At 40.0% G+C, this 13918-nt stretch overlaps 1 protein-coding gene across 2 annotated transcripts; it reads right to left on the bottom strand.

Moving 5' to 3' along the window:
- Positions 1-2593: 2593 nt before the first annotated feature.
- On the bottom strand, positions 2594-11130 carry LOC111576818 (prothymosin alpha-A-like). Of its 2 annotated transcripts, XM_023282730.3 has the most exons (6): positions 10952-11082; positions 8892-8982; positions 7961-8029; positions 7788-7869; positions 6319-6389; positions 2594-3706 (listed from the first exon to the last, which is right to left on the bottom strand). In XM_023282730.3, the coding sequence occupies exons 2-6, from the start codon at positions 8895-8897 to the stop codon at positions 3668-3670; spliced, it is 267 nt and encodes an 88-aa protein (XP_023138498.1). In that variant the 5' UTR covers positions 8898-8982; positions 10952-11082; the 3' UTR covers positions 2594-3667. The 2 variants fall into 2 exon arrangements, with proteins under 2 accessions (XP_023138498.1, XP_023138497.1); XM_023282729.3 differs by lacking the exon at positions 8892-8982 and having other exon boundaries at positions 10952-11130.
- Between the last annotated feature and the right edge of the window lie 2788 nt (positions 11131-13918).

Raw genomic sequence — 13918 nt, 5'->3', positions numbered from 1 at the left:
TGCAAACAATTGTCAATCAAAAACCACCAAAAAGCAGGTCTGCAACGAATTAGAAGCTGCTGGAACACAGGTGTCATTATTCACAGTCATGCGTGTTTTACATCACCATGGTCTGAGATGTTGTTGTGGAAGAAGGAAGCCCCGTCTCAAGAAGAAGCACCTTAAGGCTCAACTGTTGTGTGCTCCTGTTTACATGGATAAAGAAAAGGCCTATTTAAGAGAAAGCTCTGTTCAGCAAAAATTGAGCTATTTGGCGACCTTGACCAGAAACCTATTTGGAGAAGAAAAAATAGTGCCCTTAACCCCAAGAACCCCTAGCTAGCATCAAGTATGGTAGCATTGTGCTTTGGGGCCGTTTTGCTGCCAGTGGAACTGGTGTTTTACAAAAAGTAAATAGAATCGTAATAGGACTACTACATCCTCATTCTTCAGGAAAACCCTTTGCCAAAAGATTGGGTCTTGGATGCAGTTGGGCGTTCCAACAAGACAATAAACCCAAAAGCACCTAGTTCCTAGTTGAGGGGAAAATGGCCAAGGAACATACAAACAAATATTAAGGTTCTGAGAAAGTATGAACAATGACATTGACTGACTTTACACACGTGGACAAAATTGTTGGTACCCCCCGGTTAATGAAAGAAAACCCACAATGGTCACAGAAATAATTTGTATCTGACAAAAGTAATAAAAAAAAAATTCTGTGAAAATTAACCAATGAAAATCAGACGTTGCTTTTGAACCGTGGTTCAACAGAATTACTTTGAAAAATAAACTCATGAAACAGGCCTGGACAAAAATGATGCTACCCCCAGAAAAGACTGAAAATAATGTGACCATAAACATGTTCAATCAAGGTGCATCCTCTAATTAGCATCACAGGTGTCTACAAACTTGTAATCAGTCAGTCGGCCTATTTATAGGGTTACAAGTAGTCACTGTGCTGTATGGTGACATGGTGTGTACCACACTAAACACAGACCAGAGGAAGCGAAGGAGAGAGTTGTCTCAGCAGATTAGAAAGAAAATTATAGACAAGCATGTTAAAGGTGAAGGCTATAAGACCATCTCCAAGCAGCTTGATGTTCCTGTGTCTACAGTTGCACATATTATTCAGAAATTTAAGATCCATGGGACTGTAGCCAACCTCCCTGGATGTGGCCGCAGGAGGAAAATTGATGACAAATGGAAGAGACGGATAATACGAATGGTAACAAAAGAGCCCAGAACAACCTCTAAAGACATTAAAGGTGAACTCCAAGGTCAAGGTACATCAGTGTCAGATTGCACCATCCGTCGTCGTTTAAGCCAAAGTGGGCTTCATGGGAGACGACCAAGGAGGACACCATTGTTGAAAACAAATCATAAAAAAGCCAGACTGGAATTTGCCAAACTGCCTGTTGACAAGCCACAAAGCTTCTGGGAAAATGTCCTATGGACAGATGAGACAAAACTGGAACTTTTTGGCAAGGCACATCAGCTCTATGTTCACAGATGCAAAAATGAAGCATATCAAGAAAAGAACACTGTCCCTACTGTGAAACATGGAGGAGGCTCTGTTATGTTCTGGGGCTGCTTTGCTGCATCTGGCACAGGGTGTCTTGAATCTGTGCAGGGTACAATGAAATCTCATGACTATCAAGGTATTCTAGAGAGAAATGTGCTGCCCATTGTCAGAAAGCTTGGTCTCAGTCACGGGTCATGGGTCTTGCAACAGGATAATGACCCAAAACACAGCTAAAAACACCCAAGAATGGCTAAGAGGAAAACATTGGACTATTCTGAAGTGGCCTTCTATGAGCCCTGATCTAAATCCTATTGAACATCTGTGGAAGGAGCTGAAACATGCCGTCTGGAGAAGGAACCCTTCAAACCTGAGACAACTGGAACAGTCTGCTCATGAGGAGTGGACCAGAATACCTGCTGAGAGGTGCAGAAGTCTCATTGACAGTTACAGAAATTGTATGATTGCAGTGATTGCCTCAAAAGTTTGTGCAACAAAATATTAAGTTAAGGGTACCATGATTTTTGTCTAGGCCTGTTTCATGGGTTTATTCATGAAAATAATTCTAGGGGGCAGTGGTGGCGCAACGGTTAAGTCTCTGGACTACTGATCAGAAGGTCAGAAGTTCAAGCCCTGATGCGGCCACTGTTGGGCCCTTGAGCAAGGCCCTTAACACTTCCTGCTCTAGGGGCGCTGTACTGTGGCTGACCCGTCGCTCTGATTCTGAAAATCAGAATTCCCCTCGTGGGGATAATAAAATAAAATAAAAACCACGGTTCAAAAGCAATGTCTGATTTCCATTGGTTAATTTTCATAGAATTTTTATTATTATTTTTGTCTCATTCAAATTATTTCTGTGACCACTGTGGGTTTTTCTTTCATTAACTGAGGGATACCAACAATTTTGTCCACATGTGTAAATGTTACTGTGATGTAATTTCGGTAAAATTTATCACCAAAAGACGTGGTAGATAATTTGGTCAAAATACTCATTCTGTACCACTTGCAGCTCTGTATGGGATACACAGGGACAAACAATGAACAAAGGATGCATGGTTATGAAAGCATAAACATCAGTCTCAAAACAAAGTGTTTAAAAAGAGTTTAGTCTATGTTTAATGGAAATTAGCATTTTTCATTTGTCTCTCTACAAATGAAAACTTAACAGTCACTTCTTCTGTAGTGTGTTAGAAATTATAGAGAGGGTATGAAATACACAGCCTACAATGGGCTGTAAATCAGAACGGGCAGGTAGTTAAGCTGCATATTTAAGGAAAATATTCAACAAATTTGTTTTGAAATTCTCAGACATGTGACATATAAACCAGTTATCTGAAAAAAAATCTATACCAGGAGCACAATAGACATTGTTACCTGGCAGTCCAAACATCTCATTTTTATTTTCAAAATGGACATGCAGCAGTTGGAGTCACATCTGGGCAAATCTCCCATGTTCACACGTCACTGATTTGTATCATTGTTTTTCTCGCAAGTAGACACAATCCCTGATAGGTAGAAACATACATAACCAAATGATTGTTTATTGTTTAACTTAATTGAACAGACATAAAAACATTATAATCTGACCATGACATATACACGTATAAAGACATACTGGCAACAGAAGCTACAATGCTGGAATTTCATACAAAATACCATAAATACATACTCAGGACTCAAAGAAGTGCTGAATCATTTTAACACTCCATACAGGTCAATACGCAACTTGTTCCTACTGACCTTAGAATCCCTAAATTAAAATAATTAAAATAAGCATTTATGTGTGTGTTGGACATGCTGCAGTGTGTGTTGGACATGCTGCAGTGTGTGTGTGTGTGTGTGTGTGTGTGTGTGTGCGTGCGTGCGTGCGTGCGTGCGTGCGTGCGCGCGCGCGCGCGCGTGTGCGTGTGTGTAACGATAGGCTGGATGTTTCTGGCATGTTCATACAGATTGTGGACAGCTAATGACGTTGACCCAGATCCTTGTTGCAAAATGGCCAACCTCCTCACAATATTTACAAAAATATAAAATGTAAATAAAAATACAAACAAATTCTCTTTTTAAATTAATTTTTGTTAAGAAAGGAGGACTGAGGTGTTGAAGGTTTGCTGGAAAACTGGTTGTCTCTCAATGGTATTGTCCTCCAAACAGTGGGCCCTGGTGACATTACTTGTCTGTCTTCTGTTTTTTGCTTGCAACTTCGTCCTGAAAATGAAAGAAGAACAAGGTGAGAGGTAACACCTCACATAAATAACAATAACAACAATAGTAGTGACATATTCCTCTTCCTCTTTAGAAGTGGGGAGAAATGAAGCCAGTTAGCTTGTTAGAAAAAGGCAAGGTCAATGATATTTGTTGTGCTGGTGGATTCAAAAAAAAAAAAGACAAAATAAATACATCTCCATGCTCACTAATATTAGGAAAAAGGCTACAAAAGTTAAATGTGGGTAATATTTCATCGTATTTGTTAAATTTTTGATCATACAATTTAAGTCATACAGTGATATACATGATAAGTTATACCTACAGAAGCTCATTCCATAGTGAAGGGTGTTTCCGTTACACACTGAGCTTTTAGAAACAGTAAACATTCTCCCAACTCTTTCTAAATAATATCTACTCATTGTTTTTCAGCTTTGGCAGACACTGAAATAAATTTTTCCACAAGTATCCGTCACTCTTTTGAGGACCCGTATCGTGAAACTGTACAGATGATTCTCTACACGTGTTGTTTTGATTGGAAACCAGTCTATATATGAGTCGTTTGCTATAGTTATGTATTAAGTAGTGCATCTGGTGTGAGCTTAATTATTTTAAAGGTTGCAACCTTTCCAAACCACTGGATCTCACTAGAGCACCACCATCTTAGCCCAAAACAAACAGGTACAGTGTGTTTATAAATGAAGGGAGAGCAACAATTTGAAGGGAGGGACTCACATGCACTAGCATTACTTCACTACATCTTTATATAGCTTATAGTTGTTTGCTGCTATGTTAATTGTTTATTAATTGTGCATAATGTTTCATGCTACATCTTTAAGGTGCTATAGTGAACCAGCTTTTTTAGGCTGGAGATTGTGGCCCTTTCCTTTCATGCATGCATTCTGCTCTGTAAATCTGATGGCTACGAAATGGGTTGCTGATCGGTAAAAGTTGTGCTGGCAGTCATACTAGGTCAGACCTACTAACAATTTGGTATAACTTTCAGCATAGCACAAGTGTGAACTCAGCCTTCACATTAATGAACAGGTAAGGTACTTTACAAAGTCATTAAAGGAAAGATTTTTCCACATTTCAGGACCAAGATGACAGAGACAGTTTCACAACACATCTTTTTCACACACTTTGCTCTACAATTTCAAATCAATTAGGCAACATAATGTAATAATAGTCCTTAAAAAAACATAATGAGAAAACCTTACTGCGATGAAACAGACACAAACAGTTTAAGACAAATGATACTCACCAATCACCAACCCACAAGATGTTACAAGAAACTGGAGTGTGTTTCTTCCAGCTGTTTGGAACTATTGGTCTGATTTTGTTTAATACCTACAGCATCAGACAGCAGTAGGATGCATGTGTGCATCTCTAAAAAGCACATACTCGGGTGTCCAAGGGTTTCTTCAGCAAGAAATGGCCGCATCCTGATTTGCATGTGCAGGGAAAACCGTCAAATGACATCACAGGAGCTTCAGCAGCAGTGGTCAAACCAAACTTGTGTCCAGTGTTCCACCCGCACTGTACGTGGCAGACGTTTAGATCATGGTTTAAGGTCCAACAAGGCTGTCAACAGGCCCCTGATCAATGAGAGACAGAGGTTAGCCCAGGGGCATGGGGCCCAAGCACACAAGAACTGGACAACCAAGAATTGGAAGAAGATTCTGTGTCCAGTTTCCAGCTTTATCTTCCTCCTGAGGGTACGCAGAAGGCCAGACGAAGCATTATCTCCAGCATGTACAGTACCTACTGTCAAGCATGGTGGAGGCAGTATCATGGTTTGGGGATGCATGAGTGCTGCTGGTGTTGATCATCTCACTGTCTATGACGGCACATTGAACTGTGCCAAGCATTGTGCCATTCTCCAAAATCACATGCTCCCTTCTGCACATGCTATGTTCCGTCGAGGTCAAAATTGGATGCTTCAACAAGATAATGCCCCTTGAACACATCCAGGGCCAGTAGAACGTGGCTACAGGAGCACAGTATCCAGGTCTTAGAGTGGCCAGCTCAATCCCTGGACATGAGCCCCACTGAAAATCTTTGGTGGATTATCAAAAGGTCTGTTTCAAAGTGTAAACCAAAGAATTAAGATGAATTAAAAGCCGTAATTCAAAAAGAATGGGACAAGATCACCCCTCAACAGTGTGAAAGGCTTGTGGGGAACATCCAGCCAGGATTAGAGCTCTACTGTATGCTAATGGCAGGACTGCTAAATATCAATTTGATGATGTGATGGTTTATTTTTTGTTCAGTTTTGAACACATTCTCTGTGATTTGTTGACTTTGATACTGACAATGTTGAGAACTGACATTGAAACTGTCAAGAATTTAGTTTTGTTTTCTTGTAAACAATAAACAAACAAAAAAATCAATTGTATTTGTTTGTGTCTGTCTAATGCAGTCACCTTTTGAAACACAAAAAAGATCTTTCCACAAATATTTCATGATAAGAGTTGAGATTGTGTAAAATTTTAAGGGTGTCCGAAAACTTTTTGTGTGAAAGGGGCTAAATGACAGAATGCTGTCATTCCAACGGACTTAATAATCCACCAGTGTTCTATGTTGCATGGGATATCATGTCAACTCATCCTTACCTCTTCATCATCATCATCCTCAGCGGCTCTCTTTCCCACTGGCCCATCAAGGTTATCATCCTCTTCGTCACCTAAATACACATCGATAATTAGAGGCTGTTAGACTGATAAAGTGGGAAAAACCCTGGCATCACTTTGATCGCATTGCTCCCTGTATCATTTCTGTTCTTCTCAATCTAAAGTCTGCACTAAACTTCTCACAAAATAACCAGTGTAAAATGCTGTGAACATGGAAGCTTGTGGGGAGAGCACGAAGCAGCTCTTTTGGGGCCAAGATACTCCTCCAGCTATACTGACAAATTAGATTCACATGGTTCACATACACACACACACACAAACACACACACACAAAAGTTACAAAAAATAAAATAAGAAAAGCTACCTTGACTCATGCCATATACAACATATAATAAAAGAGAATACTGTTTTGAGTTTCTTCAAGGATCATTTACAACCACCAAGTGTTATGTACCTGTATGTGTCTCTAAATACACTGATGTCAGTAGACTGAAGTAAATTGTACAGTTTTAGAAACTGGCCACCAGATGGCAGATCAAGCCTTCTAATAAATCAGTGTATAATACATTATTAGCAGGTTTAGCTTATACATAGAATGTGTTGTTCTGTTTTTGTAACTTCACAAGGTCTTTATTACATACATAGTTTGTGCTGGGAAAAGGTAGTTTGATTTGTGCACAAAACAATTCTGAAAGGAGGTTGTAAATAAAATCTTCATTTTGGCTTCTCATTTGGGGGTCCATTTATTTTCCAATGAAATATTCCCTTGGGACCAAGAGCATTCTAAATGATTTTCTGAATTTCTAGCAACCACAAAAGCTGAAGTAAACTGGGAGGCTGGCATTAATTAGTGCTAATGCTTTATGATTAAAATTCAATCCATGGCTGACTACACTGAACCTGCAGGTGACACCTACTGGATTCTGCTAGCCATGTGATTATGAAATAAGTATCATGAAAGTATTTATTTGGATTCTTGTTAAAATATGCAGTTGCTTTCACACATAGTGAAAAATAAATTTAGCGTACCTTACAAGAAAAAAAAATAGTGTTAAAGCATGGTATGCATGGTATTCAACACTCTACTTTTGGTCTGTCTAAGATGATACATACCAGTATAGAGCATACCCTACCAATATGCTCACATTATAAAAAAAGCAGAGTCAGTCATGGCTAGGGTGGTACAACAGGTTGTACACTAAGCATAAGGTTGGTGGTTGTATCTCTGGTTCCTCCGTGTGCCGAAGTGTCCTTGGGCAAGACACTAAACTCCAAGTTGCTCCCAATGGTAGGTGAGCCCTTGCATGGCAGGTCTGTCACCATTTTAAAGTGCTTTGCAAAAACCTAGCTCATTTAAAAAAAAAAAAAAGTGCTATATAAGTGCTGACTATTTTTTATCATGATGTTTACTGTCTCTCTGTTGTTTTTCAGTATGGTATAAAAACACCAACCTTCTCCATCCTCCTCTTCCTCCTCGCCCACATCTTCGTCATCTTCCTCTACCTCATTCTCCTGCTCACCATTCTCATCGTCCTGACAGGGTGAGATATTTACATTCACCAGCAGAGATACAAGGACCATTTATGTTCGACAAGCTGTGCAAGGAACACAAACTGTTTCTTACATTTTTTCCATTGGCTGCAGAATTCTCTCCATTCTCTGTCTCTTCAGCCTGATTCTTCTCCTTGAACTCCTAAAAGCAAACATATATATTCAGACGCATGTCTAGTTTTATGGACACAGTGTAAGAAACACAGTGACAAAAGACATGACCAATGACCAAATCTGACAATGCACACTAGCTTTATGTTTTCATAGGAATGTTAGAAATGGGTATGAAAGCTCAATATATTCAAAATATGCACACACTTTCTTTTCCGGAGCTTTTTGTTGTTGATATGTACAGTTTGAGAGGCAAATAGGGAGAAGAGTGGTGGGAAGACATGCAGTAAAGGGCCGTGAGCGGGAATCGAAACCAGGCCATCGGGGATTAGCCCCTGTTCATGGGTCGTCTGCTCAACCAGTTGATTGGACAATGACTGAGCAGCCTTAGCGGAGTACTGCACTCTGAGGTCCTTTCCTGTTTTTATTGTTCTTGTCATTTTAGTTAATTATTATGAATCACAGAGGATTAATTTCTACAACCGTAGTGCATGACACTTATGTTTCTGTATTCTTTACAATAACCTGTCTGTATTGATAATGGCGGTATTTACCTGTCTGCAACATTTGAAAAATGATCTGAAAATCTGTAGTTACTACACAGTATCACCAAATAAGGTCAAAGTATAAAAACAAAATGAAAGACAACCAATTGGGAATGGTTATAATAATTGTTGAACTCAGTCTGTACTCAATTTTATTTTGATGTATCCCAAACACCCAATACTCAACGAGGTAGGTTTCTCTAGTTCCAGTTGGAAACAGTTTATGTTGTAGCTCCAGTTCTCCTTAAAAGTTGGTTCAACTTGACTTCCTAATTGGCAGAAGACACAAAAATTGACTGCTAAAAGAGGAGAGAAGCTCTCAAACGGGGCTCCCTTCATCCTCCTAACCTTCATGGAACACAGCTGCTCATTGGTCAGTTCTTCCAAGGTCCCTCCCACTTCTTCCTGGCTAGCTGAAACCCGTCACCGTCTGTCACTGCTGCAGTTTGATCAGAGCACAGCCACACACGTAACGGTGCAAAGACTACAACTCCCAGCATAGCATTACTCCGTGTCAGCTAATAAAAAAACAGCAGGTTCCAAAGCAAAATGATTTTCGTCTGACAGAACTCCCACAAGCACAGTACTGTTAAGCTTCAGATAAATGTTACCGAAACAGCACAGTGTACATATATATACACACACACACACACACACACCACACACACACACACACACACATATATATATATATATATATATATATATATATATATATATATATATATATATATACATATATATATAAGCCCATCATAATACTATGAACTACTGTATGATGCTATTCTGTGAACACGTTTTCTTGCTGCTGTCAGTGTCTTCCAGCTTGAGTCACCTTGCAGTGGCACAAGAAGAATGGCTCACTATCAGCAGCTCTGTCAGCCTCCCTCCTCGTGTTAAATGGATGGGAGACATCAGCCTGTGTGGCCGCTCGAGGGTTGATTGGTTGGTTAGTTGGTTGGTTGGTTGGTTGGTTAGTTAGTTAGGTAGCTTTTTAGTTAAGGACAGTCATATGCAACACGGACCCTTTCCACCAGAGAAGTAGCACCGAACTGTGCTCCGGCCAGTCTTTCTATCTTGGACACTCTACAGCTGTGTGTATTTGCATCGCGCCCTGCTGCGGCTCACACACACGCCGCGCACTCACACGCACCGTACGATGAATCTACGCCTCGCGCACCAGCTGCTAGTGAACGCGCGAGAGATCTATAGAATCGACTCGTCTTTCTGGGAGACTCACTTTGTTTGAACGATGGCATCATTCCTCCACTAGAAGAAAAAAGAGCGGGAACTCTGTAAATTTAAGATAAATACACGAACAAGCAAGAAGGAGGCGGGGAGGGGCGAGATTAACGACGGGTGGCACAGTACTTCTGCCGTGATTAACTGGGAGTGAACAGCACCGTGCGCGCTCCCAGCGACTTACCGAAGGTGTTCGCCGGCAGGAGCTCGACGAACAAACTCAGATTATTGATGAGTCGCGTCACCGATTGTACACCGGCAACATTAAACAGGATAGTAATTACGCCTAATATGCCGGGTATTAACAGGTTGCCCCATACAGTTCTACTCGATCTCAAAATAAAACTCATTACAACTATTTATTCAGTTGCCCGTACAATTCAGTTTGGTCAGTTCAGTCTGTAAATAGCCTGTGCACGACCACATTATAACCTCGCACAAAACCCATGCTTAAGACGGAACCTCTTCATAGAACCTTTACCAGCCCATTATTTGATAGTCATATATTGAGTAAACAACAGTTGTTCAACAGCCAGCTGTCTGTTGTAGTAGGTTCGTTGTTATTCCCACAGTCCTGCCCCCAAATATTCGGCGCGGAGCTGAGGTCTCCGTACCTCACAAATGATGAAAATATCTTAGTTAAATCACTGCTTTGGTTCTCACTTGCTGTAAACGCTTCATAAATCGCATCAAGTCACAACTTCGCACTGAGACATCGCACTGGGTTTGGCGACAGATTGGGACGGGCAACCCCTTAAAAAAAAGCAACCTGGATGGAGTAGCCGAACTATGGAGCCTCAATGTAGTTTCTAAGATGACAGATGAGTTTGCTGCGATCTCTTCGTGTCTTATTTCGAGGAAATGAAAGCAGGAGTCGGTAAACGCTCTGGACAAGCTTATGTCTTTTCTTTCTCCGAAATTGGTACGTTCACCAGCCTGTCCTCACTCCCCATCCATTCACACAGATGCTTTACCGACACATTTCAGTGGACTACAGCATTCTAGGCGGGCTTAACACCAGAACTGACTGCATGTATAAGCTAAAGATACTGCGTAGTATGTATTCTTTTATGTCGACATTGTGCTTAAAATAGGTAAATTGGTAACAGAGTTATAAATGGAAGCAGGAGTTAGGAAAAGCGTTGTCTCATTTCTTTTGTCCTTACCTTGGCGCTCAGCTCTCCACTGCTTTCCACCTTACTGTCCGCCATGCTAGGTATAGAATAAAAAATTAATGTTTTCTTGGAATATTGTAAAATTTTAAAAACAGATAAGTATTTTTTTCCGGGAGGAGGGGGTGCTGAAGAACCAGCTGTGCTGTCAGCTGCGTGCCCACCAGCCGGAGCAGCTGGTTTATAGAAGGTGGGAGGGGCCCGGTGTCGAAGAGCGAACTGTGATTGGAGAGCTTTGAAAATATTCAGCCTGTAATTGGTCGGAGAGAAACAATAGTCAGGCCTCCTTTTGTGTGTGTTCTTTGATATTTCAGAATTTTCGCTTTTTAATCTTTGTCACTCCCGCTCTCTGAGACAAGCACACAACACACATTGTAGTTACATATACTTTTTCAGACCCTCAGTAAGTTTTACAGTTTGTCTGTATCAGTATAGCCAAAATAACAGTTTCTTTAATAAAAGTATTAATCCCAAGATAATAAACCTTTAGAAAAATTGAAACGTTAAATCATTGTTGTTTGTATAGCAAATCAGAGCAGAAGTATTATCCAGTAGGGTAATAACCTTTGCAGTACCAACTTATGTTCATTGTAATGTTATGTGTCTGAACATCTTTAAATACATTCTACAGCTTTAAATATAACTGAGATCCAGTTATATTTAAAGCTGTAGCATGTGGGTCTATTGTAAATTAATTAATATATCATTGCAAGTTTATCATATCCTACATATGGAATTTTTATTTGGATCTTTAGCTACATTCCAGTAACGTCACTTAACAAGCATAAACAGCCAGAAGTTCTTGTGAAATTAGCGAGCTTCAATTAAAGAGTGCAAGTGCTTCAAACTTATTGTGTCTGCATTCAAGCACAGTGCAGAACCATTATAACGAGCACTACTGTGGGTTAAGTGTTCCACTTGGATATAATATTACTACTGCACATTGAATATGAACTCTGAGTTCATATTGAATGATCCTTGTATTCAGGCACAGTGTGACAGAAGCTGGGAGAAAGGATCTGAGGAGGGGAGGCAGAGGGGATAAGGGGAGTGAGGAATTGTGGAGGGGGTAAGAAAATAAAATGGGATGGGAGAGTCGCCTGTAGACAGAAGCATGATATGATACTCTGTAGCATGCAATAATGTTAAGACAAACTCAGGTACAGCAATGTATGCTGTAATTTCATTGTTAATGTTCTTCATGACAACTATCACGATAAGAGCAAAATTCGAAAGATGCATTTAATTCTACCGAAGTGTCTCTTATTAAACATCACAAAGCACTTTTGTCAGATTCCGGCAAATTATCACAAGCCACACTGTCTATAGTCCCTCACCAACATGGCGGCCTGGAGAGTCCATATTGCGTCGCGATTGTTGAACAGTTCCACTGATTGGGTAAGTGAACCGGAGTGAATATAAAACTGACGCTTTGCGCTCTGTGATTGGCTGATAGAGGTGGCAGTCATTTAGACGAGATAAGGAAAGTGGGTGCGGTCTTTGGCAGCAGGTAACGGCAGGAGCAAGTCAGAGGCAAAAGGGAGTGGGTGTGACTGAGCAAAGCTGAAACTCTCCAAACTTTTGCTGGCTCTTAAAATAATCTAATAATGTAAAATTAACTGAAGCTTTCCTAAAACATATGATGTAAACTTCTTGTGATACAACATGTCACTATTAATTGCTTTGAAAAAACGAATTCGTGGATACAATATACAAAAGAAGATAGGCAGAGGTGACTCTTGGTCTTCCTTTCCTGGGGCAGTCCTCATATGAGCCAGTTTCATTGTAGCGCTTGATGGTTTTGGCGACTGCATTCAAAGTTTTTGCAATTTTCCATACTGATTGACCTTCAGTTGTTAAAGTAATGATGGGCTGTCATTTCTTTTTAGTTAGCTGATTGGTTCTTGCCATAATATGAATTCTAACAGCTGTCAAATAGGGCTATCAGCTGTGTACCAATCTGACTTCTGCACAACCCAATTCATGGTCATAACCCCATTAAGAAGGCAAAAAATTCCACACATTAACCTTGACAAGGCACACCTGTAAAGTGAAAAAAAAAATCAGATGACTACCTCATGAAGCTCATGGAGAGAATGCCAAGATTGTGCAAAGCAGTAATCAAAGCAAAGGGTGACTACTTTGAGGAATCTAAAATATAAAACATGTTTTGACTTCTTTCACACTTTTTTGTTTACTGCATATGTGTCCATTAATAGTGGTGAAAAAAAGTTTTTGGACACACCATGCATTTGTGAAATACTGCATTAAGAATCACTCATGGTCTTCAAGTGCAATATGCAATATATATATATATATATATATATATATATATATATATATATATATATATATATATATATATATATATATATATATATATGTGCAATATTGAATTTCCCTTCGGGGATGAATAAAGTTATTGTATTGTATTGTATTTCTTTTAGTACAGTCACAGCCAAAATACTAAACAAATCCTAAAAAAAGCTATTAAAAACTTAAAATTGATCAGTTCCATAAAAATAAATAAGGAATTTTGAAACATGCCTCAAGATTCAGATTCTCAACCAGGAAGTTGCTGCCAGATAGCCAGGAAGTACAGATGCAGTCCTTCAGCAGTTGGGTACACTCTGCAGAAATACAGACAAACCAACAACTTGGAAGACAAACCAAGATCTGGGAGTCCAAGGGTTTCTTCAGCAAGAAATGACTGCATCCTGATCCTGCAGGGAAAACCGCCAAATGACATCACAGGAGCTTCAGCAGCAGTGGTCAAACCAAACTTGTGTCCAGTGTTCCATCCGCACTGTACATGGCCGACTTTTAGATCATGGCTTAAGGTCTTAGAAGGCTGTCAAGAAGCCTCTGATCAATGAGAGACAGAGGTTAGCCCAGCGTCGTTGGGACCAAGCACACAAGAACTGGACAACCAGGAACTGGAAGAAGATTCTGTGGTCAGAT

The sequence above is a fragment of the Amphiprion ocellaris genome, chromosome 2, assembly GCF_022539595.1.
Source record: "Amphiprion ocellaris isolate individual 3 ecotype Okinawa chromosome 2, ASM2253959v1, whole genome shotgun sequence".
Classification (NCBI taxonomy): domain Eukaryota; kingdom Metazoa; phylum Chordata; class Actinopteri; family Pomacentridae; genus Amphiprion; species Amphiprion ocellaris.
This window is presented reverse-complemented; position numbering and strand designations above follow the sequence as displayed.